This window comes from Neomonachus schauinslandi, chromosome 5 (assembly GCF_002201575.2).
Source record: "Neomonachus schauinslandi chromosome 5, ASM220157v2, whole genome shotgun sequence".
Lineage (NCBI taxonomy): Eukaryota > Metazoa > Chordata > Mammalia > Carnivora > Phocidae > Neomonachus > Neomonachus schauinslandi.
The window spans coordinates 4541612-4561431 of record NC_058407.1 but is presented as its reverse complement, the minus strand read 5'-3'; the positions used below and the strand labels follow the sequence as shown (position 1 = coordinate 4561431).

Sequence of the window (19820 nt, the reverse complement as noted above, 5' to 3'; positions counted from 1 at the left end):
ATAGGGAACTCTTGTTATCTTTGTAATTTTTCTGTGTATCTAAAAGTATTTCAAAGTAAGTTTTTTTTAAAAAATCAACTTTCAAAGTGTCACTTATATTTTTATTTTTTCTACCAATATACATAAAATCCAGCTGTTAATAACTATTTTTAAAAACTCACTTTAATTCTTTTTCTGTTTGTTGTAGTTGTCTGGTTAGCATTCCATGTTCCTTCTTCTTGGCTTTCACTATGCTTTCATGACGAGAAAGAGACTCCTTTGTGACACTCAAGTCCCTACTCACACGCTCTAACTCAGTGTTCAGGAAATGAATTTTCCTCTCATTATGATAAAGTTGGAAAAGCTGTAATTGTATCTTGTTCATTTTCAGTTCTTCAAGGAGACTCTGGTAACGTTCTGCCTATAAAACAGTACAATTCAACAACAGTTAAAAGGGAGTATACTTAAGGTGACTTTTCATAAACTCAACAATAGTACCAAAAAATGATCTCTAAGGAATTAAATTATTTATTATCTATTATTTATTATTCACAAGTTATTAAATTTGTGAAATAAATTACTTATGTAATTAAGAAATAGTATTCTTCTCAAAAGTAGCATTATTTGGAGGTTTCTGGATACAGTTTTATAATAAACCAGTAAACTAGTATATGATTTTATTTTCATATACTCAGTGGTAAGAACAATGAAGTGGCACCTGCTAACCTGGTCTTTGTCCCATTTCTGTCTTGACCTCAGAGTATGGCAAGTCCATTAATATTTCTGATATCAGCTTCCTAATATGTAAACTGAAGGAAGCTCTATGACTTGTAAGGTCCCTAGCAACTTTATTTTTATTTTTTTAAAGATATTCATTTGAGAGAGAGAGAGCACATGCACGTGTGCACCCACATGCGTGCAAGCTGAGGAAGTAGCAGAGGGAGAGGGAGAGAAGCAGATTCCCTGCTGAATGCAAGTCTGCAGAGGGGCTCAATCTCTTGACCCTGAGATCATGATAAATTCAAGGATTCCAGGTAAAATTCCTGCTATAAGATGTAATTTTTCTGTTAACAGGAATATTACAATTCTAAAATATATGTAAAATGGAAGAATTTCCTTAGCATTTGTACAATTAATAAAGGAATAAAGGGCTGCTTTGAAGGGAAAGCTCCTAATCAACGATGTATTCCAATAGGTAAACAGCCATTTGCCATGACATTGTAAAAAATAGGAAATTCAATGATTCTAACTGTCCTCATAAAGTTTAAAGTTCTGCAACTCTACATTTCTATACACTGTTTCAGTACATTATGAATATCATAGTCTTTCACTGACACCGCCCCTCTCCACTAACAAAACCAAGGATATACACACACATGTAAAAATACGAAGAAACAGAAACATCACGATGAGAAACACATCCACCTTTCAGTTAATTCTTCAAATATTAATGATTGCCTACTATGTGCCTGACCCTTGTTGCTGGGAATGTAGTAGAGAAGAAGATGGAAACACTCCCTGCTCACATCAGCACTTAAGCTAGTTGTTCTAATGGTGGGGGAGGGGGAATCAGACAGTAAACAAGCAAACATGATAAACAAGATAATTTCATACAGCAATATATGTTACAAAAGAAACAAGAGGGTAATGCAATAGTACCAGGGAGGGGGTACCAACTTAGATTGGGGTATGGATAACAAATGCCTGCCTGAGACAATATCTTTTTAATGACAACTTGAATGAGAGAGTATTGGCCATGCAAATGTCAGGCACACAGCTATCTAGGCAGGGGAAACAGCCAAAGCTCTGAGCTCGAAGTGAGCACATTATGTTCAATGAACAGTAAAGGCCAGTGGGTGGGAGAGTAGAGGAAACTAAAACTTGAGAGGTGGGTAGGGGCCATGTAAGTAGGCTGGGGAGGCAGACTAGACAGAAGCACTGCACTGATAGAGGTTTTATGCAAGAGAAAGACAGATTCTGATGTGCATTTGACAAAGATCACTCAAAAGTGCAAAAAATTATCAACCATAAATAAGGCACTATACTAGGCATTGTGAAGGGCACCAAGAAATACCACAGAACAGTATTTGTAAAGTGTGTCTATGGCTTCTTAGAGGTTCCCAGTACCCTTTTAGGGAGCTCCTGAGGTCAAAATTCTTTTCATAATAACATTAAGACCTCATTTGGTTTTTCATTGTGTTGACACCTGCACCAATGGTGGGTAAAGCTGCTAGGCTTTAACATAAATAAGGTTTGATATAGAAGTAGATAGGAGATTCTTCTATTAAGCCATATATTAAGGATATTATAAATATGTAAAACAATGTCACCTTTCTAATTAGTTTTAGAAAATGCAGTTATTTTTCATAAAAATGTCATTTATGTCAATGTATAATGTTTACTATCGTAATTTAATATTGACAGTTAAAATACATTCTTAAAATTTCTCAGTTTTAATTTCAAATATAATAAATATTGGTAGATATGACCCACATTAACACAAACTCTTCGGGGACCTTATAAATTTTTAAGAAAGGAAGCGGACAAGATCCAAAAGTTGAAAGCCTCTGTCATGTAAGATATAAACCCCTCAAGCTTATTTTCAGTCGTTAAATAACCAGACATTTTTGTGGTTGAGGTTGTACTGCCTATTAAGGAAAAAACAAAACAATAAAAAAAACCAGTAGAAACTACATCAAAAAGTTTATTTTAAATGAATAGCAGGCTTTCTTTGTCTTACATTATTTTTACAACTTGTTAGTAATAATCCCAAGCCAATACCTAGCAATGCTAACAGACAGAAAGTCTTTGTATCCAAAACTTACTGGTTCCACCATCACAACCTTACCTCTTCTTTCTCTAATTTTGCGTGTTTGCGTTCTGAGGCTACATTTTTTTTCTTATTAAAATTAAACTGTGCATCCTCTTCAGCTTTCTGTAACTTTCTTTTCTTTTCCTCATATTCTCCTATAAGCTCTCCTGAAGTGCTGATTTCCTCAAAAAACTGGGTTCTTTCTTTGGGTTTTTTCATTGAAATCGATTCTACAGTTCCCTTTTAAAAACAGTAAAGCACATCAACATATAAAATATATGGATGTATTTTTAAAATCATGAATGAAATAAACTAGTACAGCTCCTTACCTGAAACACTAGACAGTTCCGTGCTTTGATTATTATGCCTATCTTTTCCAACTCAGCTATGTACACGGAACGACTCACTGGATTATCATCAAAATAAAATTCTGAGCATCCCCCTAAAATAAAAGAATAAAAACTATTATTGGAAGTATAAATACCAGACCTGTAACAACAACCTTTCAAAGTTTAGTAAAATTATTTTTCTTATTGAAGTGGTTAGTTATGCAATAACATACATGTTACTAATAAATGCATATAATTAGTCAACAAATATGCCAAGGAGTATTATTCTACAGCAGTGAACAAAATGGACGAAAGTGTGGATCTCAAGTTTATACCCCATGATGCAGACAGACAAAAATGAGATATGTAACTACAATAAATATCACATGAGAAAATGTTAAGTGCTAAGGAGAAAAAAGAGAGCTGGGAAGGGGATATGGAAGTCTCTGTGTATGGGGAACAGGCATTACAATTTTAAATAGGATGATGTTATGGTCTGAATGTTTGTGTCCCTTCTAAATTCATATGTAGAAATCCGAACCCCCAAAAGTGATGGTATTAGAAGGTGGCGCCTTTGGGAGGTGATTAAGTTGTGACTGTGGTACCCTCAGGGATGGGATTAATGGGTTTACAAAAGAGACCCCACAGAGCTCCCTAGTTCCTTCCACCAATGTGAGAACATAATGAGATGTCTGCAACCCAGAAGACAGCCCCTCATCAGACCATACTGGCGACCTGATCTTGGACTTCCTGCCTCCAGGACAGTGAGAAATAAATTTTTATTGTTTATAAGCTATTTGTTATAGCAGCACAAACAAAGACAGATGGGCTGGGAACAAGAACAAAACTGAGGCACCACACTTCTGATTTGAATACATGTTACAAAGCCACAGTAATCAAAACAGTATGGCACTGGCATAAAAACATAGAGACCAATGGAACAGAACAGAGAGTCCAGAAATACTACATGATCTCACATATATGCGGAATCTAAAATAGTTAAACTCAGAGAAGCAGAGAATAGAATGGTGGATGCCAGAGACCAGGAGGAGAAAAAAACGGGGAGATGTTGGTCAAGGGTTACTAAGTTTCTGTTATGCAAGATGGTATGTTCTGGAGATCTAATGTATAGCAATGTGACTACTGTTAACAATACTGTATTATATACTTCAAATTTGCGATGAGGGTAGATCTTAGGTATTCTCACCACAAAAATACACACACATGCACATGCAAAGAAAACAGTAACCATGTAAGGTGATACACATTTAATTAGCTTGATTGTGGTGGTTACTTCACAATGTATATTAAAACATAGATGTATACCTTAAATACATGCAATTTTTAAATTAGCATTTCTTTCTTTCTTTTTTTTTTTTTAAAGTAAGTTCTAGGCCCAAGGTGGGGCTCAAACCCATGACCCCAAGATCAAGAGTCCCATGCTCTTCTGACTAGGCCAGTCAGGAGCCCCTAGATACATGCAATTTTTACCTGTCAATTATACCTCAATAAAGATGGGAAAACATAAATTATGATGATTTATTAGATAAATAGAGTGCGCTAGGGAATCTTTACTGTAACAGAGACTTCTGAATAAAAACCCAAAGGAAGTGAGAAAACTCACCAATAAAGGCATCTATGTGGTAATGTGGTGAAATACTTAAGTTACACACTAAGGTATAAGTATTTCCAGAATTATCAGTGATTGAATCTGGGAAAAGTTAATAAGACCGTATTTATACATTAGAACATTAAGACCATGTTCTAGCGCACCAGAATGAAATACCAAAAACAAAAAAACAAAACCAAGACATGCCTATTTTATGGAGGCTCTATAAACTCTGAGCATATAGAAAAGATACACGTAAACAACTCTCAATCTTGCTTATTCAGGAAATGGGTTTATTCATGAAATCCCTGTTTCCTGAATAATTACAAAATAAAATTCAAATATTTCACTCAAGTTGCTATTTGGTGGTAGAAAAACTTTCAATGCAAACCAAAAATATACATATAATCAGTTCATCACTAAGAAAACTAGATACACATACCAAGAGAACCTCCTTCATTTTAACCTAATAACCAGGTAGAAAAATGCTATTTGACAGCAAGGAAATGTGAACAAATCCATCTGCTTAAAGAAAACTCTTAGTGGGGGATCAAACAGGTTCTATTACTTGCTTCTGAGATTTGCCATCTAAGACAGGAAAAAAAACCCAAATCTCTAGTTTACTATGCCAGTGGAATAACAAATCACACCCTTCAAAAAAAGAAAAAAACAGATGATCTGATTTAACTTTTGAAAAATCAAATGACTCATAAGCAATTATCTACCAAAAAAATACCTCGGATAATCCTTGTAAATGTTTTCTCTTCTCCACTTTCCTCCACATACACAATTTTCACACTTGCAGAAGAAGAGACAGGTCTTCCAATATGTGCTCCATGAATGAGTTCTTGAATATTTTTCACTCTTAAATTAGCTGTTTTCTCTCCCATTACAAAACTAAGTGCATCCATTACATTAGATTTTCCTGGGAAAGAAAAGAGAGAGGAAAAAGTTATTCCTTCTTAATAAAAAACCTTACCCAGAGTCAAATAAACCAGGCCACCAAGAGAAGTGAAATATAGCCAATACACGTTTCAATAGTACTGCCTCGTCTATATTTAAGACGCATGTGACTGAACAATTTTATGTAGATCACTGGTTTCTTCTATGCAGCTAGGGTAGAGTATTAAGTGGCCTAAATTTAAGGATCTAAATAAGGGGATCTAAACCCCAACTCTCTTCCATTATTAAATATTATACTATGGCAAATCATCTCTGAATTTCAGTTATTCTCATTTTATGAATATTAACTATCACATACTTTTAGAAATGGCTAACTATATCCAAGATATTCCCACAGACAATAAGGTTGCTACAATATTTACGATTGGTGGGAGTTGGTGGTACAGAAAAGTTATACAGCAGGCCTGAGCCTTTTATTTTTTTTTTTAAGATTTTTATTTATTTGAGAGAGAGAACATGCAGGAGTGGGGGGAGGGGCAAGAGGGGAGGGAAAGGCAGAGGGAGTGCCTGTATCCTTTTGAATTAGTGTTTTTGTATTCTTTGGGTAAATACCCAGTAGTGTGATTACTGGATCACAGGCTAGTTCTATTTTTAACTTTTTGAGGAACCTCCATACTGTTTTCCACAGTGGCTGCACCAGTTTGCATTCCCACCAACAGTGCACGAGGGTTCCTTTTTCTCCACATCCTCACCAACACTTGTTATTTCTTGTGTTTTTGATCTTAGCCGTTGTGGCAGGTGTGAGGTGATAGCTCATTATAGTTTTGATTTGCATTTCCCTGATGATGAGTGATGCGGAGCATCTTTTCATGTGTCTGTTGGCCATCTGTGTGTCTTCTTTGGAGAAATATCTGTTCATGTTGTCTGCCCATTTTTTAATTGGATTATTTGCTTTTTGGGTGTTGAGTTCTATAACTTCTTTATATATTTTGGATACTAATCCTTTATCTAAATCCATTCATCTTTTGAGCCAGCAATTCCACTTCCAGAAATCTACCTCCCTGATATATGTGTACAACTATACAATGGAAAATACATAGTTATGCAATTCATTATAGGTTTTTTCTAACAGAAAAAGATCAGAAACAACTCAAGTGTCTAGAAATTAAAGGAATACTTGAAATAACTGTGTAACAGCCACCCAATGGGAGAATTACACAGCAGAAAGATGACAGAAGAGGATGTAATAAGTGAAAAAAAAGAGTTTGTAACAGCATATATTGTAAAAAACTAAATATAAACTTTGGCATAAAGAACTGAGGGGCTAGAAATAGCAATACATATATATTTGCTTGCATTTGCAAAAAGGGATACTGAAAGATAATTAAGAAATGGTCATTTAGGGGCGCCTGGGTGGCTCAGTGATTAAGCGACTGCCTTCGGCTCAGGTCATGATCCCGGGGTCCTGGGATCAAGCCCCACATCAGGCTCTCTGCTCCGCGGGAAGCCTGTTTCTCCCTCTCCCGCTGCCCCTGCTTGTGTTCCCTCTCTCGCTGTGTCTCTCTCTCTCTGTCAAACAAATAAATAAAAATCTTAAAAAAAAAAAATTTTGGATAGCAAATGCAGTAATTTCTTTGACATTGGCTGTAACAATATTTTTCTAGATAGGTTCCCTGAAGCAAGGGAAATAAAAGCAAAAATAAACCATTGGGACTACATCAAAATAAAAAGCTTCTGCAGGGCAAAGAAAGTAATCAACAAAACTAAAAGACAACCTACTGAATAGAAGATATTTGCAAATGACATATGCAATAAAGGATTAGTTTCTAAAATAAAGAAGTTATAGAACTCAACACCCAAAAAGCAAATAATCCAATTAAAAAATGGGCAGACAACATGAACAGATATTTCTCCAAAGAAGACACACAGATGGCCAACAGACACATGAAAAGATGCTCCGCATCACTCATCATCAGGGAAATGCAAATCAAAACTATAATGAGCTATCACCTCACACCTGCCACAACGGCTAAGATCAGAAACACAGGAAATAACAAGTGTTGGTGAGGATGTGGAGAAAAAGGAACCCTCGTGCACTGTTGGTGGGAATGCAAACTGGTGCAGCCACTGTGGAAAACAGTATGGAGGTTCCTCAAAAAGTTAAAAATAGAACTAGCCTGTGATCCAGTAATCACACTACTGGGTATTCACCCAAAGAATACAAAAACACTAATTCAAAAGGATACAGGTACCCCTAAGTTTATAGCAGCATTATTTACAATAGCAAAGATACGGAAGCAGCCTAAGTGTCCATCAACTGATGAATGGATAAAGAAGATGGGGTATGTATATACAGTGCAGTATTAGTCATTAAAAAAGAATGAAATCTTGCCATTTGCAATATCATGGATGGAGCTAGAGAATATAATGCTAAGCGAAGTCATTCAGTCAGAGAAAGACAAATACCATGATTTCACTCATGTGGAATTTAAGAAACAAAACAAAAGGGAAAAAAGAGAGAGGCAAACCAAGAAACAGATCAAAAAAAAGAAAAAGAAAAAGAAACAGATACTTAAGTATAGAGAACAAACTGATGGTCACCAGACGGAAGATGGTGGGGGGAAGGGTGAAATAGACGATGGGGATTAAAGAGTACACTTATTATGCTGAGCACTGAGTAATGTATAGAATTGTTCAATCACTATATTGTATACCTGGAACTAATATAACACTGTATGTTAACTATATTGGAATTAAAGTTAAAAACTTAATAAAATTTAAAAAAACATCTGGGTAAATGGTGGATAAGGAACATTTGTCTAATGTCAAAGTAATACTAGTAACACTAGAACACTAGACTAGTTAGAAGGGAAAAACTAATTGTACAGTGGAGTTATCACTGTCACCACTCTAATCCAGGGGTCAATCTTAGCACCACTAGTGGTAAAACAAATAGATATTATGTGATGTAATACAGTGTGAACTATACAACATCACCTATGATGGAGTCTAATCAAAAATGTTTAATTTGAACGCATCAACCTTTTAGGTATTGCATTTTTTCAAATGCCTTTTCCTCATCTATCAAGAAATAAAATGGGGGCGCCTGGGTGGCTCAGTTGGTTGGACGACTGCCTTCGTCTCAGGTCATGATCCTGGAGTCCCGGGATCGAGTCCCACATCGGGCTCCCTGCTCAGCAGGGAGTTTGCTTCTCCCTCTGACCCTCCCCCCTCTCATGCTCTTTCTCTCTCAAATAAATAAATAAATAAAATCTTAAAAAAAAAAAAGAAATAAAATGGATCTTTTTTCTTGTGGGAACAGATGAAGATTACTGATATAACAGTGTGGCACATGGATTAAAGTAGGGTAAGACCAAAGGTTGGGAACTCAGCTAAAAGATTACTACATTAATCCGAGGAAGAAATGATGAGAGCCTGAAACAGTGATAGTAGTGGGAATAGAGGGAAGAGGACAAGATTATTAAGCTCGTAGAATTGGCTCAGATTGGTAATGTTCTGGGTGTGACAGGGAGAATTTATAAGGATGAAGGAGAATTCATTTAGTTGGCAGCCATATGGAACTTGGAACTCTGGGAGAAAAGCAATCTGAAGTCCAAGGAACAGCAAATGCTAAGACCCTGAAACAGAAATAAGATTGGTCTATGTAAGGAAGGCAAAAAAAAAAAAAAAAAGCATTTCTGACTAGAGCATAGTAAATATGGGGGAAGAGAATATTAGAGAAGAGAAATACACAGGGGCCAGATTATAAAGGGTTTTGTGGATCATGGTAAGAAATACTGGATTTTATTCCAAGTGTAGGGGAAAGCCACTGGAGAGTTTTAAGCTGGGCAGTGCTCAGATTTATAGATTTACTTTTTTAGTTTGTTTTTTTTTTTTTTTTTAAAGATTTTATTTATTTATTTGACAGAGAAAGACACAGCGAGAGAGGGAACACAAGCAGGGGGGAGTGGGAGAGGGAGAAGCAGGCTCCCCGCCGAGCAGGGAGCCCGATGTGGGACTCGATCCAGGGACTCCAGGATCATGACCCGAGCCAAAGGCAGTCGCTCAACCAACTGAGCCACCCAGGCGCCCCTAGTTTGTTTTTTTAACTGCTCAATCTGACGCTGTGAGAATGAATTGCAAAGAGACAAGAAAGAAAGCCGAGGGACATGTTAGGAAGTTATAGCAGTAGTCCAAATGAGAGCTCTAGCAGCTTTGACTGAGTGATAGCAGTGAAAAGTGGAAAGAAACAACTGGATTCAGGATGTATTTCAGAGGTAGAGTTATTAGGATTTATAGAAGATTAGATGAGGGATGTGGGGTATAGAAGGAGGAATAAAGAATTACTCTAGGTATCTGGTCTGAATGAATGAGTAAATGGTGCCCCTTACTGAGTAGGTAAGACCTTGGAAGAAACAAGTTTGGGCGAAGTAGGGGAGAGGAAATTTACTATTCTTTCTGATTATAGTATTTTTTTAAAGATTTTATTTTTAAGTAATCTCTATGCCCAAAATGGGGCTTGAACTCAACGGAGCCAGCCAGGCACCCCTGATTATTTCACATGTCTACTATAAATAGCAAAAAAAAAAAAAATGCTGAATATTATAGCCCTAGATATATAATTTTGTAAGTCAGCAGCATAAGGATGGTATTTGAAGCTATGGGACTGAATAAGATCACCTAGGAAAAGAACATAGGGTAGACACAGACAGAGGATATATTTCCAGGGGGTTAGGAGGACTCCAGTGCTTAAGAGACCCAGGGGAGAAGCAGCCAATAACTGAAGGCTTGCCAGTGAAACAGGAGAAAACCTAGTTGGATACAAAGTCAGAAGAGCAAAGAGGCTCAAGGGAGAGACGAAATGTGACCTGCCATGCAACCTAGACAGCAAGACCTTCCCTTGACCAACTTCTTTAAAAACAACCCCAGCATTTCTGATTCCCCTCCCGTTTCTATTTTTCTTCTTAATACTTAACACTTTAATATTCTATATACTTCTCATATTTTGCTGTCTGTCTCTGTGCACTTGAACGTAAGTTCTATATGGGAAGGGATTTTTATCTGTTTACTGATGAGAACAGTGCATGGCACATACTAGGCATTCCATTATTTTTAAACGAATGAAATAGCACTGATAAGTCAAACAGGATGAGGAAGGAAATTGGCCACTGACTCTTACAAGATGTAGGTCAAAGGTGACCTAGGTAAGTGTTATTTCAGTGGAGCTTGGGACTGAAAACTGAATCAAGAGCACTGAGGATGGTTCAGAGTTTGATTGTACTGATAAAATGGGGCGACAGCCTAAAAAGACAGTGAAGTTAAAGGGCTTTTCCCCAAGCATTTCATTATAAAATTTTCAAACACATAAGAAAGTTGAAAATTTCATAGTAAACACCCATATATTTACCACTAAATTCTACAATTAACATTGTACTATACTTTCTTTTCATATAACTATCCATCCTCTATGTCATAAGAGTGTTAATAAGGCATGTATTATTGCTAGTGAAAATTATCCAGTAAGGGAGAAAGATACAATCCAAAAGAGAATGATAATCACAGAAGCAAAGAACTGAGGAGGGAGCAGGATGTAAATCACAAGTGGAGAGGATAGCCTTAGACTCAGGCACACTTATGGAACTTCCCTGCTAAATAGTCCCTGCTTCAAAGTCTATTTTTTCCATAAAGTTAAATATATCACCCTGGCAAGTACTTACCCTAGGATTCCAACATTATACACCGCTGCTCCCCTACACATGCACTACATTCTTGACAATTTGGGCTATTAACTGTCCCACAAATAGACTCACAAATCTCTAGAAAAATATTCTTTACTCTTTGGGCCAGCTCAAATGGTAAGTCCTCTAGAAAACCTTTCCTTATCTTTACCTCTTCCTGTCCATACCTCCCTAAATCAGATCTAGAATTTTCCTTGCTTAAAGTTCCATAAACAGTGTCATCGGGACTTCTATTTCAATAAGTGTGTCATTTTCTTATACTCCCAATGCCTCGGGAGCAGAAGCTGTCGTCTTATACGTATCTTCTTCTGCTTCTAATACTATATATACACAAAAACTATTTGCTAAATTTGAGTGGAAAACATCAGGGTTAAGATTAAAGATGAAATTTTCCCACTACCTACAAAAAAACCAACATTAGATTTACTAAAAACAAATGAGAACATGTCAAATTTTGACAGGTGGTAGCAATAAGAAATTATTACAAAAAGAATGACAACTAGCTAAATTGAAGTTTAAGAGAAAGTGAGTATAACAGAAAATTATCAATTGGTTTAATAAAATCTACCTAAATGGGTAATTCTGTAAGATTTTTAAAAAGATGATTTATGAACAAGTATTCAAATGAATATAAATGAATAACACCCATTAAATTAGTCATGGATTAGTATTATACTGAGTTTTGGCCATCGTATAGAAGGAGAATGTGAATAGCCCATGCAAAATTCAGCAGTAAGTAAACCAGAAATTGTTGTTGTGGAGAGATGATATTAAAGGTAATGCTGAAATAATCCATGACTGGCTTTGCATGGTTCTAAGTAAAATCTCTGGGTTACCAGTGATTCTCAGGAGGGGAATGGAGCTTCCAGGGCATGTGGGACAAGAGGAAGTTGTAAAGGCATTTTCACGATAACCTTAAGATATATTGTTAATCACGATATGTATTGTTGAATTAAGAAAAGAAATAAGATTATTTTGAAACTTACGTTTGGCACTAGTTTAAAAAAGGTCAAAACACCACTTTATCCGGATCTTGAACGGCAGTGGGCAAGTAATTTAGGCTGACTGCAGTATAAGACTTTACCCAAATACTCATTCAAAATATTACACTGTTGGAAGTACAAAATATAATTGAGCAACTCTTCACATAATCACCAGTTAAAAAGTGAAAATCAACTGCTGGTGGGCCTACTAACCTGATAAATGAGTGGATATACTCATTGCATACTTACCCTTACTTTTTTCAATGTCTTTTTGACAACAGAATCAATCTGGCCTGAGAGCGCCACAAAGAAGATTTGAGTTAGGAAAAATCTCCAAGTAACTATCATTTTAGACCCTCTACCTGCTGGGGTCATTACATCTATGGATCTTACCACAGTGCGGTAGGGAGCCTGGCCAGGCCTGAACTCAAGTCCAGGCTCTGCCACTTCCTGGGTGACCTTGGAGAGTCATCTGACCCCTCTGAACCTCAGTTGCCTATACTACAAAATGGGATAACACCCACTTATGAGCACTGAAATAGGGATACCAGAAACTTGGTAAAAGCTCCATGAATGCTGTTATTATTACAAAATTCCTGTGTAGAAGTTTCCTTGAATCCAAACAGTTGTTAAGGCTCCTTAAAACCAATTATTTCCTTCAGCTCTCTCTCACTTAATCTTTGGATGAGAAAAGGAAGGGGGTGGAGAGGAAAGGTGTAGCAAGACGGCGTCACCCCTGTCAAGCAGGGGCCTGTGTCAAGCAATGAGGTAGCAGGTAAGAGCATTGCAGCTAAGACCAGATGTTACCTAGACTAGCACCAGCTCATGACACACTCAGAACGGATGACCAGCAGAAACAAAGGAGGTCTGCAAAGGCCTAAGACTGATTAAATCCCTTTAAAAAGAGGATTTTTGCAGCAGTGTCAGACTTCTCAGACACTGGCCCCTCTGTGTCTGACCACTTCAAAAAGGCAGAGGGGGAAGGCTCTGCCCGACTGACCTTCCAAAGGAACAGAGATCCTTCACTGCTTGAACATAATAAGCAGTAAGTGCCCAGCACTGACCCTGACTGAGGCCGTATCTCAACCAGGAACTCACAGACTAACTTCAGGGTGGGTAGGTTAACTTCCTACCTCCGGCCCTACCTTGTTTTTCGTGACTTGTCTTGGGCTTTGCTTGTGTAAGCAGCCAAGTCAAACCCGTGGTGAACTGTCATTGACTTTGGACTCCCGAACCGGCTTTATAATTGTCAACCATGCTCGTGACAAGAGGTGACTAGGGCTCAGGGCTGGAGAAGAAACTCCCAAAGCACTGGGAGCCAGAGAGCAAAGGAGGGGAGGGTCCTGGTCAAACCTGGGGTTGGGAGTGGAGGTGGAGGGTCGTGGCCCAGCAGCAGAGGGCAAGGTGGGCACCTGGCGGTGGCGGGCTGAGTACAGGGGGGGGGGGGGCCAAGGTCAGGGTCCAGGCGCCAGAGGGCCGGGGGTTGGGCAGAGGACGTGGGTGGGCACCTGGCGGCGGGGGGCTGGGCAGCTAAAGGTGAGGGGCCGGCGGCAGAGGGGGAGGGTAGGCACCTGGCCCAAGCGCCGGGTGCCGGAGGGCTGGGGGTGGAGGCCGAGGGTCGGGGTCTCGGTCTGGGCCCTGGAAGGCCGGGGGCCAGGCGCTGGAGGTCGAGGGTCAGTGGGCGAAGGTGGGCGCCTGCGGGCTGGGCAAAGGACAAGGGTAGGCACCCGGCGGCGAGGCTGAGGGCCGGGTGGCCGAGGGTGACGGTCGGGCGGTAAAGGACTGGGGACGGGGGGCGGAGGACGAGGGGCGGGCTCTGGGCAGCGGAGAACGAGCATGGGCAGCTGGCGGCGCGGGCAGAGGGTGGAGAGTCGGGCTCCAGGTGCCGGAGGGTCGGGGGGAGGGGGGTCAGGGCCTGGGGTGCGGGCTGCGGAGGGCTGGGGGCAGAGGGTTGGGGTCAGGCGGCGGACAGTGGGCCGGGGGCCGGAGGACGAGACTGGGCACCCGGCGGCGAGGGCCGAGGCTGAGGGTCGGGGTCCCGAGGAGAGGGGGAGGGGCCAGGCCCGGCGGCGGAGGGCGGGTCGGGGGGCGTGGGGTTGGAGTGAGACTGGCGGAGGCCCGCGGGCAGCAACCGCCTCAGCCCCGCACGCGAGGCCTCCCTCACGTCCCCTTTGGCAAAATGCGGCCTGGACGAGCCGGGCGGGCAGAGGCTTTCGGGGTCCCAGTTACCGGAGCCATTGGGGCCAATGATGCAGGTGAACCTCCTGAAAGGGCCGATGACTTGGCGGCCCCGCCACGACTTAAAGTTCTCCACGAGCAACAGCTCCAGGTGGCCCATGGCTGCTGCCTCGGCGCCTCAAACCGCTTCCTCACACGCCGGCAGGAAAAGCGCGGGAAGGGCTTCGCGGCGTCTCGCGAGAGGAGAGCGAGAACCCAGCGGGCGCCGCGCCGTTCCTAAGCAACCGGTCTGTTTACGTCTCCGAGGAAACCGGTCTCCGCGCCTTTGGCCAGGTCGCAGAAAGCCCGACAAAAAGCTTGCGAAGCCAGCGCGTATTGCAGGGGAACCATCCTCGCTTAGGCTACAGCTAGTTTTATTTTTGTCTTTTTCCTTTTTCATCTCGCATGCCTTAAAAACCCCTTAGGGTTTCTTCTCAACTTCCAGCCATGGAGCTAGCTCAGCCCAGGGACCTGGAGCAGTACTTGGCTCTGGGCAAGAGGAGGCATAACGAGTTGTGCAGGCAGAAACGGATCTTCAACGCCAGGAACAGGATCATCGGGGTGAGGTCCCCGGACCGGGAGGGCGTGTGCAGGGGGGTGGCGAGGGAGGCGGGCGGCGGGACAGCGGAGGCGAACCCCTGCGGTGAAACCACTGATGCAGGCACAGCGGCAGACAGCACGAGGTGTGCTGGGGAAGACCGGTTCGTTGTATTGACTACTGACGACGGGCAAGACCTTCGCAGACCCGATACTGCACCCTCTCACCTGCGGGGCAGGCAAATGGAGCCCTGCAGCAGGCAGGGAGGGGGCTTGCCTGCCCTGAGCGTGGGTCTCCTTTCTCTGAGCCAGATTTTCTACACTGCCAGGGACTCCTTCCAGTCTATCCATCTGACAAATGCCGGTGGCATTCCTCTTTTGTGGCAAGCCTGAGCTGGTGCCAGGAAATGGGGAATATGGCAAACCCTGCCTGACCTTGCAGAGTTCATGACCCATGGAGGAGAGGAGAAGCAAGCACTAAAATGGCCACATTAACATGCAGTGGAATCAGTGCTGTGAGGGAGGGGAGCACAGGGTGTCAGAGGAGCACAGACTGGGGCCAGGAAAGGAAATCAGAGAGGGCTTCCCAGAGGAGGTGTTGCCTAAGCTGTGTTCTGAAGGTATCTATTGACTAAGAGAAAGGGAGAAGGAAGCTCTGGGGACAGGCTGAAGAACCAACTATAAGCAAAGGCATCCAGGTATGAGAAGACCTGAAGTGTACCTAAGACAACAGTGGAACAAGGCTTAAAAAAGATAAGTAGGGTTGTCATCGATGGACTAAAATTATCTGGCTGTAACTTGTCTCCCCTTTTTTTCCATTCCTAGGGAGACACAGAAGCCTGGGATGTTCAGGTTCATGACCGGAAGATAAAAGAAGCAACTGAAAAAGCTAGACATGAAACTTTTGGTGAGCATTTCCTGAAGCCTCCCTAGCAGTTTAGGGCTGTGTACCTCTTGACCCAGTCCTCGTGTCTTCAAATACGTAAAACTTGTCATTTTCACACTCCTCCTCCTTTTAAGATTTCATAGTTGCTTGTGTTTAAGTAACTTAATGTGTTGATTCTTTCTCTCTTAAAGGGAAAACAGATATTGAATTCTATGTGGGTTGTAGGAAATATATTTTGAGGGTAAATGTACATTTTATTAGTTTTCTTTGAAAACTGGTTATGAAAAACCCTAAACACACACCATTCTCTGCCCAAAAGTTCCAGACCCTCTCCTGGGGACAACTGCTTGCACTAAATGACACACACACAATCCCAACTCACACCCCTGTTCTGACTCGGAGCTAGATATGATAGCTTGGCAGCCCTGAGATAAAAATTTCAAATAGAATTCATTTTCCCACATCAGGTGCAACAATTCCAGCTTATCTTTTTCAAAGCACCATAGGATTTTTAAATTTTTTAAAAGATATATTCATTTATTTGAAAGAGCAGGGGGAGGGGCAGAGGAAGAGAATCTCAAGCAGACTCCACACCCAGTGTGGAGCCCAACTGGGGGTTCAATCTCATGACCCTGAAATCATGACCTGAGCCCAAATCAAGAGTCAGACGCTCAACTGACTGAGCCACCCAGGCGCCCCTATAAGGATTTTTTTTAAATAGAAAAAAGCAGATGCAAAATTGTATATACCATGGGCTATCAACTAAATGTTAAAATATATTTAAAAAAAATAAGCTTAGAAAAAGACAGAAAGAAAATATACCAAAATGTAAGCAGTGGTGATGTTGGAATGATAGAATATGAATGAAATTTATTTTCTTCTCTAGTTTCTGAACAGTTCACCTTTTTATGTTATGTTTAAAAATAATTCAAACTTACAAGAACAATATGACAGGACATACATACCTACTACCCCATTAGATGTTAATATTTTGCCAAACTGGCTTTAGATATCTTATTTTAAGAATTCTTTTTGAGAATTAAATTCTATATATGTATGTATGTATGTGTATCTATGGCTATAGATATATAAATGCTATAATGTATATATAAAAATGTATAAATGTTTAAATGTATACATAAGTATATATAAACCCTACATATGTGTACGTATAGTTATAGATAGATAGAGCTCTCCCCCACCTCATCGTCCCTCCTCCTCCCTCCTCAGACAGATACATCATTTCCATGCATGTTTCTTGTAATATTGTACTATTTATATACATATTCATGATGATATAAAAATTTTTGTGTGTGTTTTAAGATACAATTTTGTGTGGGTGTTTTAAAATTTCACCTAAATCTTACATAAATACATCGAATGGATCCTTTTGCAACTTTTTTTATTCAACATATTTTTAAAATTAATCAGTCATGGGGTGCCTGGGTGGCTCAGTCAGTTCAGTGACCGACTCTTGATTTTGGCTCCTTGCTCAACAGGGAGTCTGCTTCTCTTCCTCTCCCTCTGCCCCTCCCCCCCCCACTTGCACAGTCTCTCTCTCTCAAATAAATAAAATCTTAAAAAAAAAATAAAATTAGGGATGCCTGGGTGGCTCAGTCGGTTAAGCATCTGCCTTTGCCTCAAGTCATGATCTCCAGGTCCTGGGATTGAGTGCCGAGTTGGGCTCCTTGCTTGGCAGGGAGTCTGCTTCTCCCTCTGCCTGCTGCTTCCCCTGCTTGTGCTCTCTCTCTCTCTGACAAATAAATAAAATCTTAAAAAAAATTAATCAGTGATCTACATGTAGAATGTTCTTTTTAATTATCTTATGATATTTTGTTATATGAATTAACCACAATTTCTTTATTCATTCCCCTCCCGATGGCTGATTTAGATTTTTTCCAAACAATGCTGCAATGACTATCCATGTATTATGTCCCTAGTGTACGTAGGTGAGAGATACCTAGAAGTAGAAATGGTAGGTCATTGGGTGTGCATGTTTTCAATTTTATGGGATATTTATTGGCAAATTGCTTTCCAAAGTTATAAGTGTACCAACTTGCACTCTCCCAAGCAGTGAATGAGAAATCTTGTTTCCTTACTACCCTTACTAATGTCCTTACTAATATATGCTATTATTAGCATTTTAAATATTTTGCCAATTTATCAGATGGTTCCCATCTTGTAAGGCCAGTCATCTTTTCAGAAGCCTTTTGATCGTTCAGGTTTCTTTATAGTGATTTGCCTGATCCTATTCTTGGCCTACTTTTTGCTTTGGTTGTTTGGTGGGTTGTTTTGTTTTGTTTTGAGAGAGTGCATGCATGAGGAGGGGGAGGGGCAGAGGGAGAGGGAGAACCTTAAACAGGCTTCACATGGAGCACAGAGCCTGACTTGCATCGTGATCAGTCACGACCTGAGCTGAAATCAAGAGTCGGTTGCTTAACCAACTGCGCCACCCAGGCGTCCCTGTTTGGTTTTTTTAAACTGATTTGTAGGGACTCTTTACATATTCAGAATACTAATTCTTTGATGGCTGTGTTACCTTTTCAGAGGCTTATATTACTTTAGAATCACTAAAAATTATTTTTTAAAGCGGATTCAAATTTATTTTTTCTCCGAACCTTAATCTTACAGATATGCTCTATTTCTTCCAGCTGCTGAAATGAGGCAAAATGACAAAATCACATGCATATTGGAAGGCCGGGAAAGGCGAGATAAGAGAAGCCTCTGTAAAGCCATCAGTGACTTCCAGCAGCACTTCCAGAGGCCAGAAACGCGCCGTGAATTTGACCTATCAGACCCCCTAGCGCTTAGGAAAGATCTTCCAGCTAGGCAGTCGGATAATGATATTCGGAATACAGTATCAGGAATGCAGAGATTCATGGGAGAGGATTTAAACTTGTGCGAGAGGAAGAAATTCCAGGAGGAACAAAACAGGGAATGGTCCTTGCAACAGCAGAGGGAGTGGGAGAAAGCCCGCGCCCACCAGAGATGTGCAGGTAATGCAACAAGAAGGACAAACTGGTCTCAGTACTTTCTTCAACAGATCGGCCCCCTGGTTTTTTCCCCCGCTTCATTTTTGTCTCTTAAGTCCTACTAATGTGCTGTGTTGGCCAGAGTCAGCCTGCATTCTAGGATTTGAATGTCTTCAGTCACATGTCAGTTGTGCAGGGGACCGGCTCTGAGCTTGCACTCTGAGCCCGCGCTCCCGCGGGGTGCTGGGGCGCACAGTACCTTGGAATGCACCCTGCCCTTGGGGTGCTCACAGTCTGCTGGGAAGACATTGGAGAATACACGGGTGCAGCCGGGTTGTCTCAGGGCTGTGCTAGATGTCCCTACAGGGTCTGAGGGGTGTGGCCGAGGGCACCCTGGTCACATGTCCTCACCAGGACCCTCTGGGCCCAGGGATCCTCTCTGACAGAGCCTCCACAGCAGGAAACAGCCTCTCTCCTGGAGGGCGCTGCAAGGCCAGCATTTCTGCTTTACCAGGGCCTCTGCGTGGGGACTCCCAGCAGCTTCTGATCTCTGGCGACTTCTCGTGCCAGGAAGACGCTGTAATGGAGAGGACAGTGTCACGGCTCTCATGCACGTGCTGGCGGGGTGACAGGACACAGAAGTGCCTTTGGTGAAGACCAAACAGGAGCTGTGACAGGGAGTGAGGCCCCCTCACACCCTCCCAACTCCCCCAACCCCAGCCTTGCCTCTCTGGTGGTTTCCCTGCAGCCTCCCTGGGCAGCTCGCCCTCCTCCCAGCACCCCTCCCCTCCCCTCTTCTCTTCCCTTCCCTTCCCTTCCCTTCCCTTCCCTTCCCTTCCCTTCCCTTCCCTTCCC

The 19820-nt window shown here is 41.3% G+C and overlaps 2 protein-coding genes across 3 annotated transcripts in view; one reads left to right on the top strand and one right to left on the bottom strand.

Moving 5' to 3' along the window:
• Positions 1 to 14691, bottom strand: part of SMC1B (structural maintenance of chromosomes 1B) — a 67584-nt gene extending 52893 nt beyond the window's left edge. For both annotated transcript variants that reach the window (XM_021687808.2, XM_021687809.2), the window contains exons 1-5: positions 14583 to 14691; positions 5466 to 5654; positions 3121 to 3233; positions 2828 to 3031; positions 162 to 400 (exon numbers count right to left, since the gene is read on the bottom strand). In XM_021687808.2, coding sequence (XP_021543483.1) covers positions 162 to 400; positions 2828 to 3031; positions 3121 to 3233; positions 5466 to 5654; positions 14583 to 14691 — 854 coding nt within the window. The remainder of the gene's footprint in view (positions 1 to 161; positions 401 to 2827; positions 3032 to 3120; positions 3234 to 5465; positions 5655 to 14582) is intronic.
• Positions 14692 to 15017: 326 nt separating this feature from the next.
• Positions 15018 to 19820, top strand: part of RIBC2 (RIB43A domain with coiled-coils 2) — a 17157-nt gene continuing 12354 nt past the window's right edge. The window contains exons 1-3 of the mRNA XM_044915769.1: positions 15018 to 15131; positions 15933 to 16014; positions 18645 to 18989. Of these exons, the coding sequence (XP_044771704.1) occupies positions 15018 to 15131; positions 15933 to 16014; positions 18645 to 18989 (541 nt within the window). The remainder of the gene's footprint in view (positions 15132 to 15932; positions 16015 to 18644; positions 18990 to 19820) is intronic.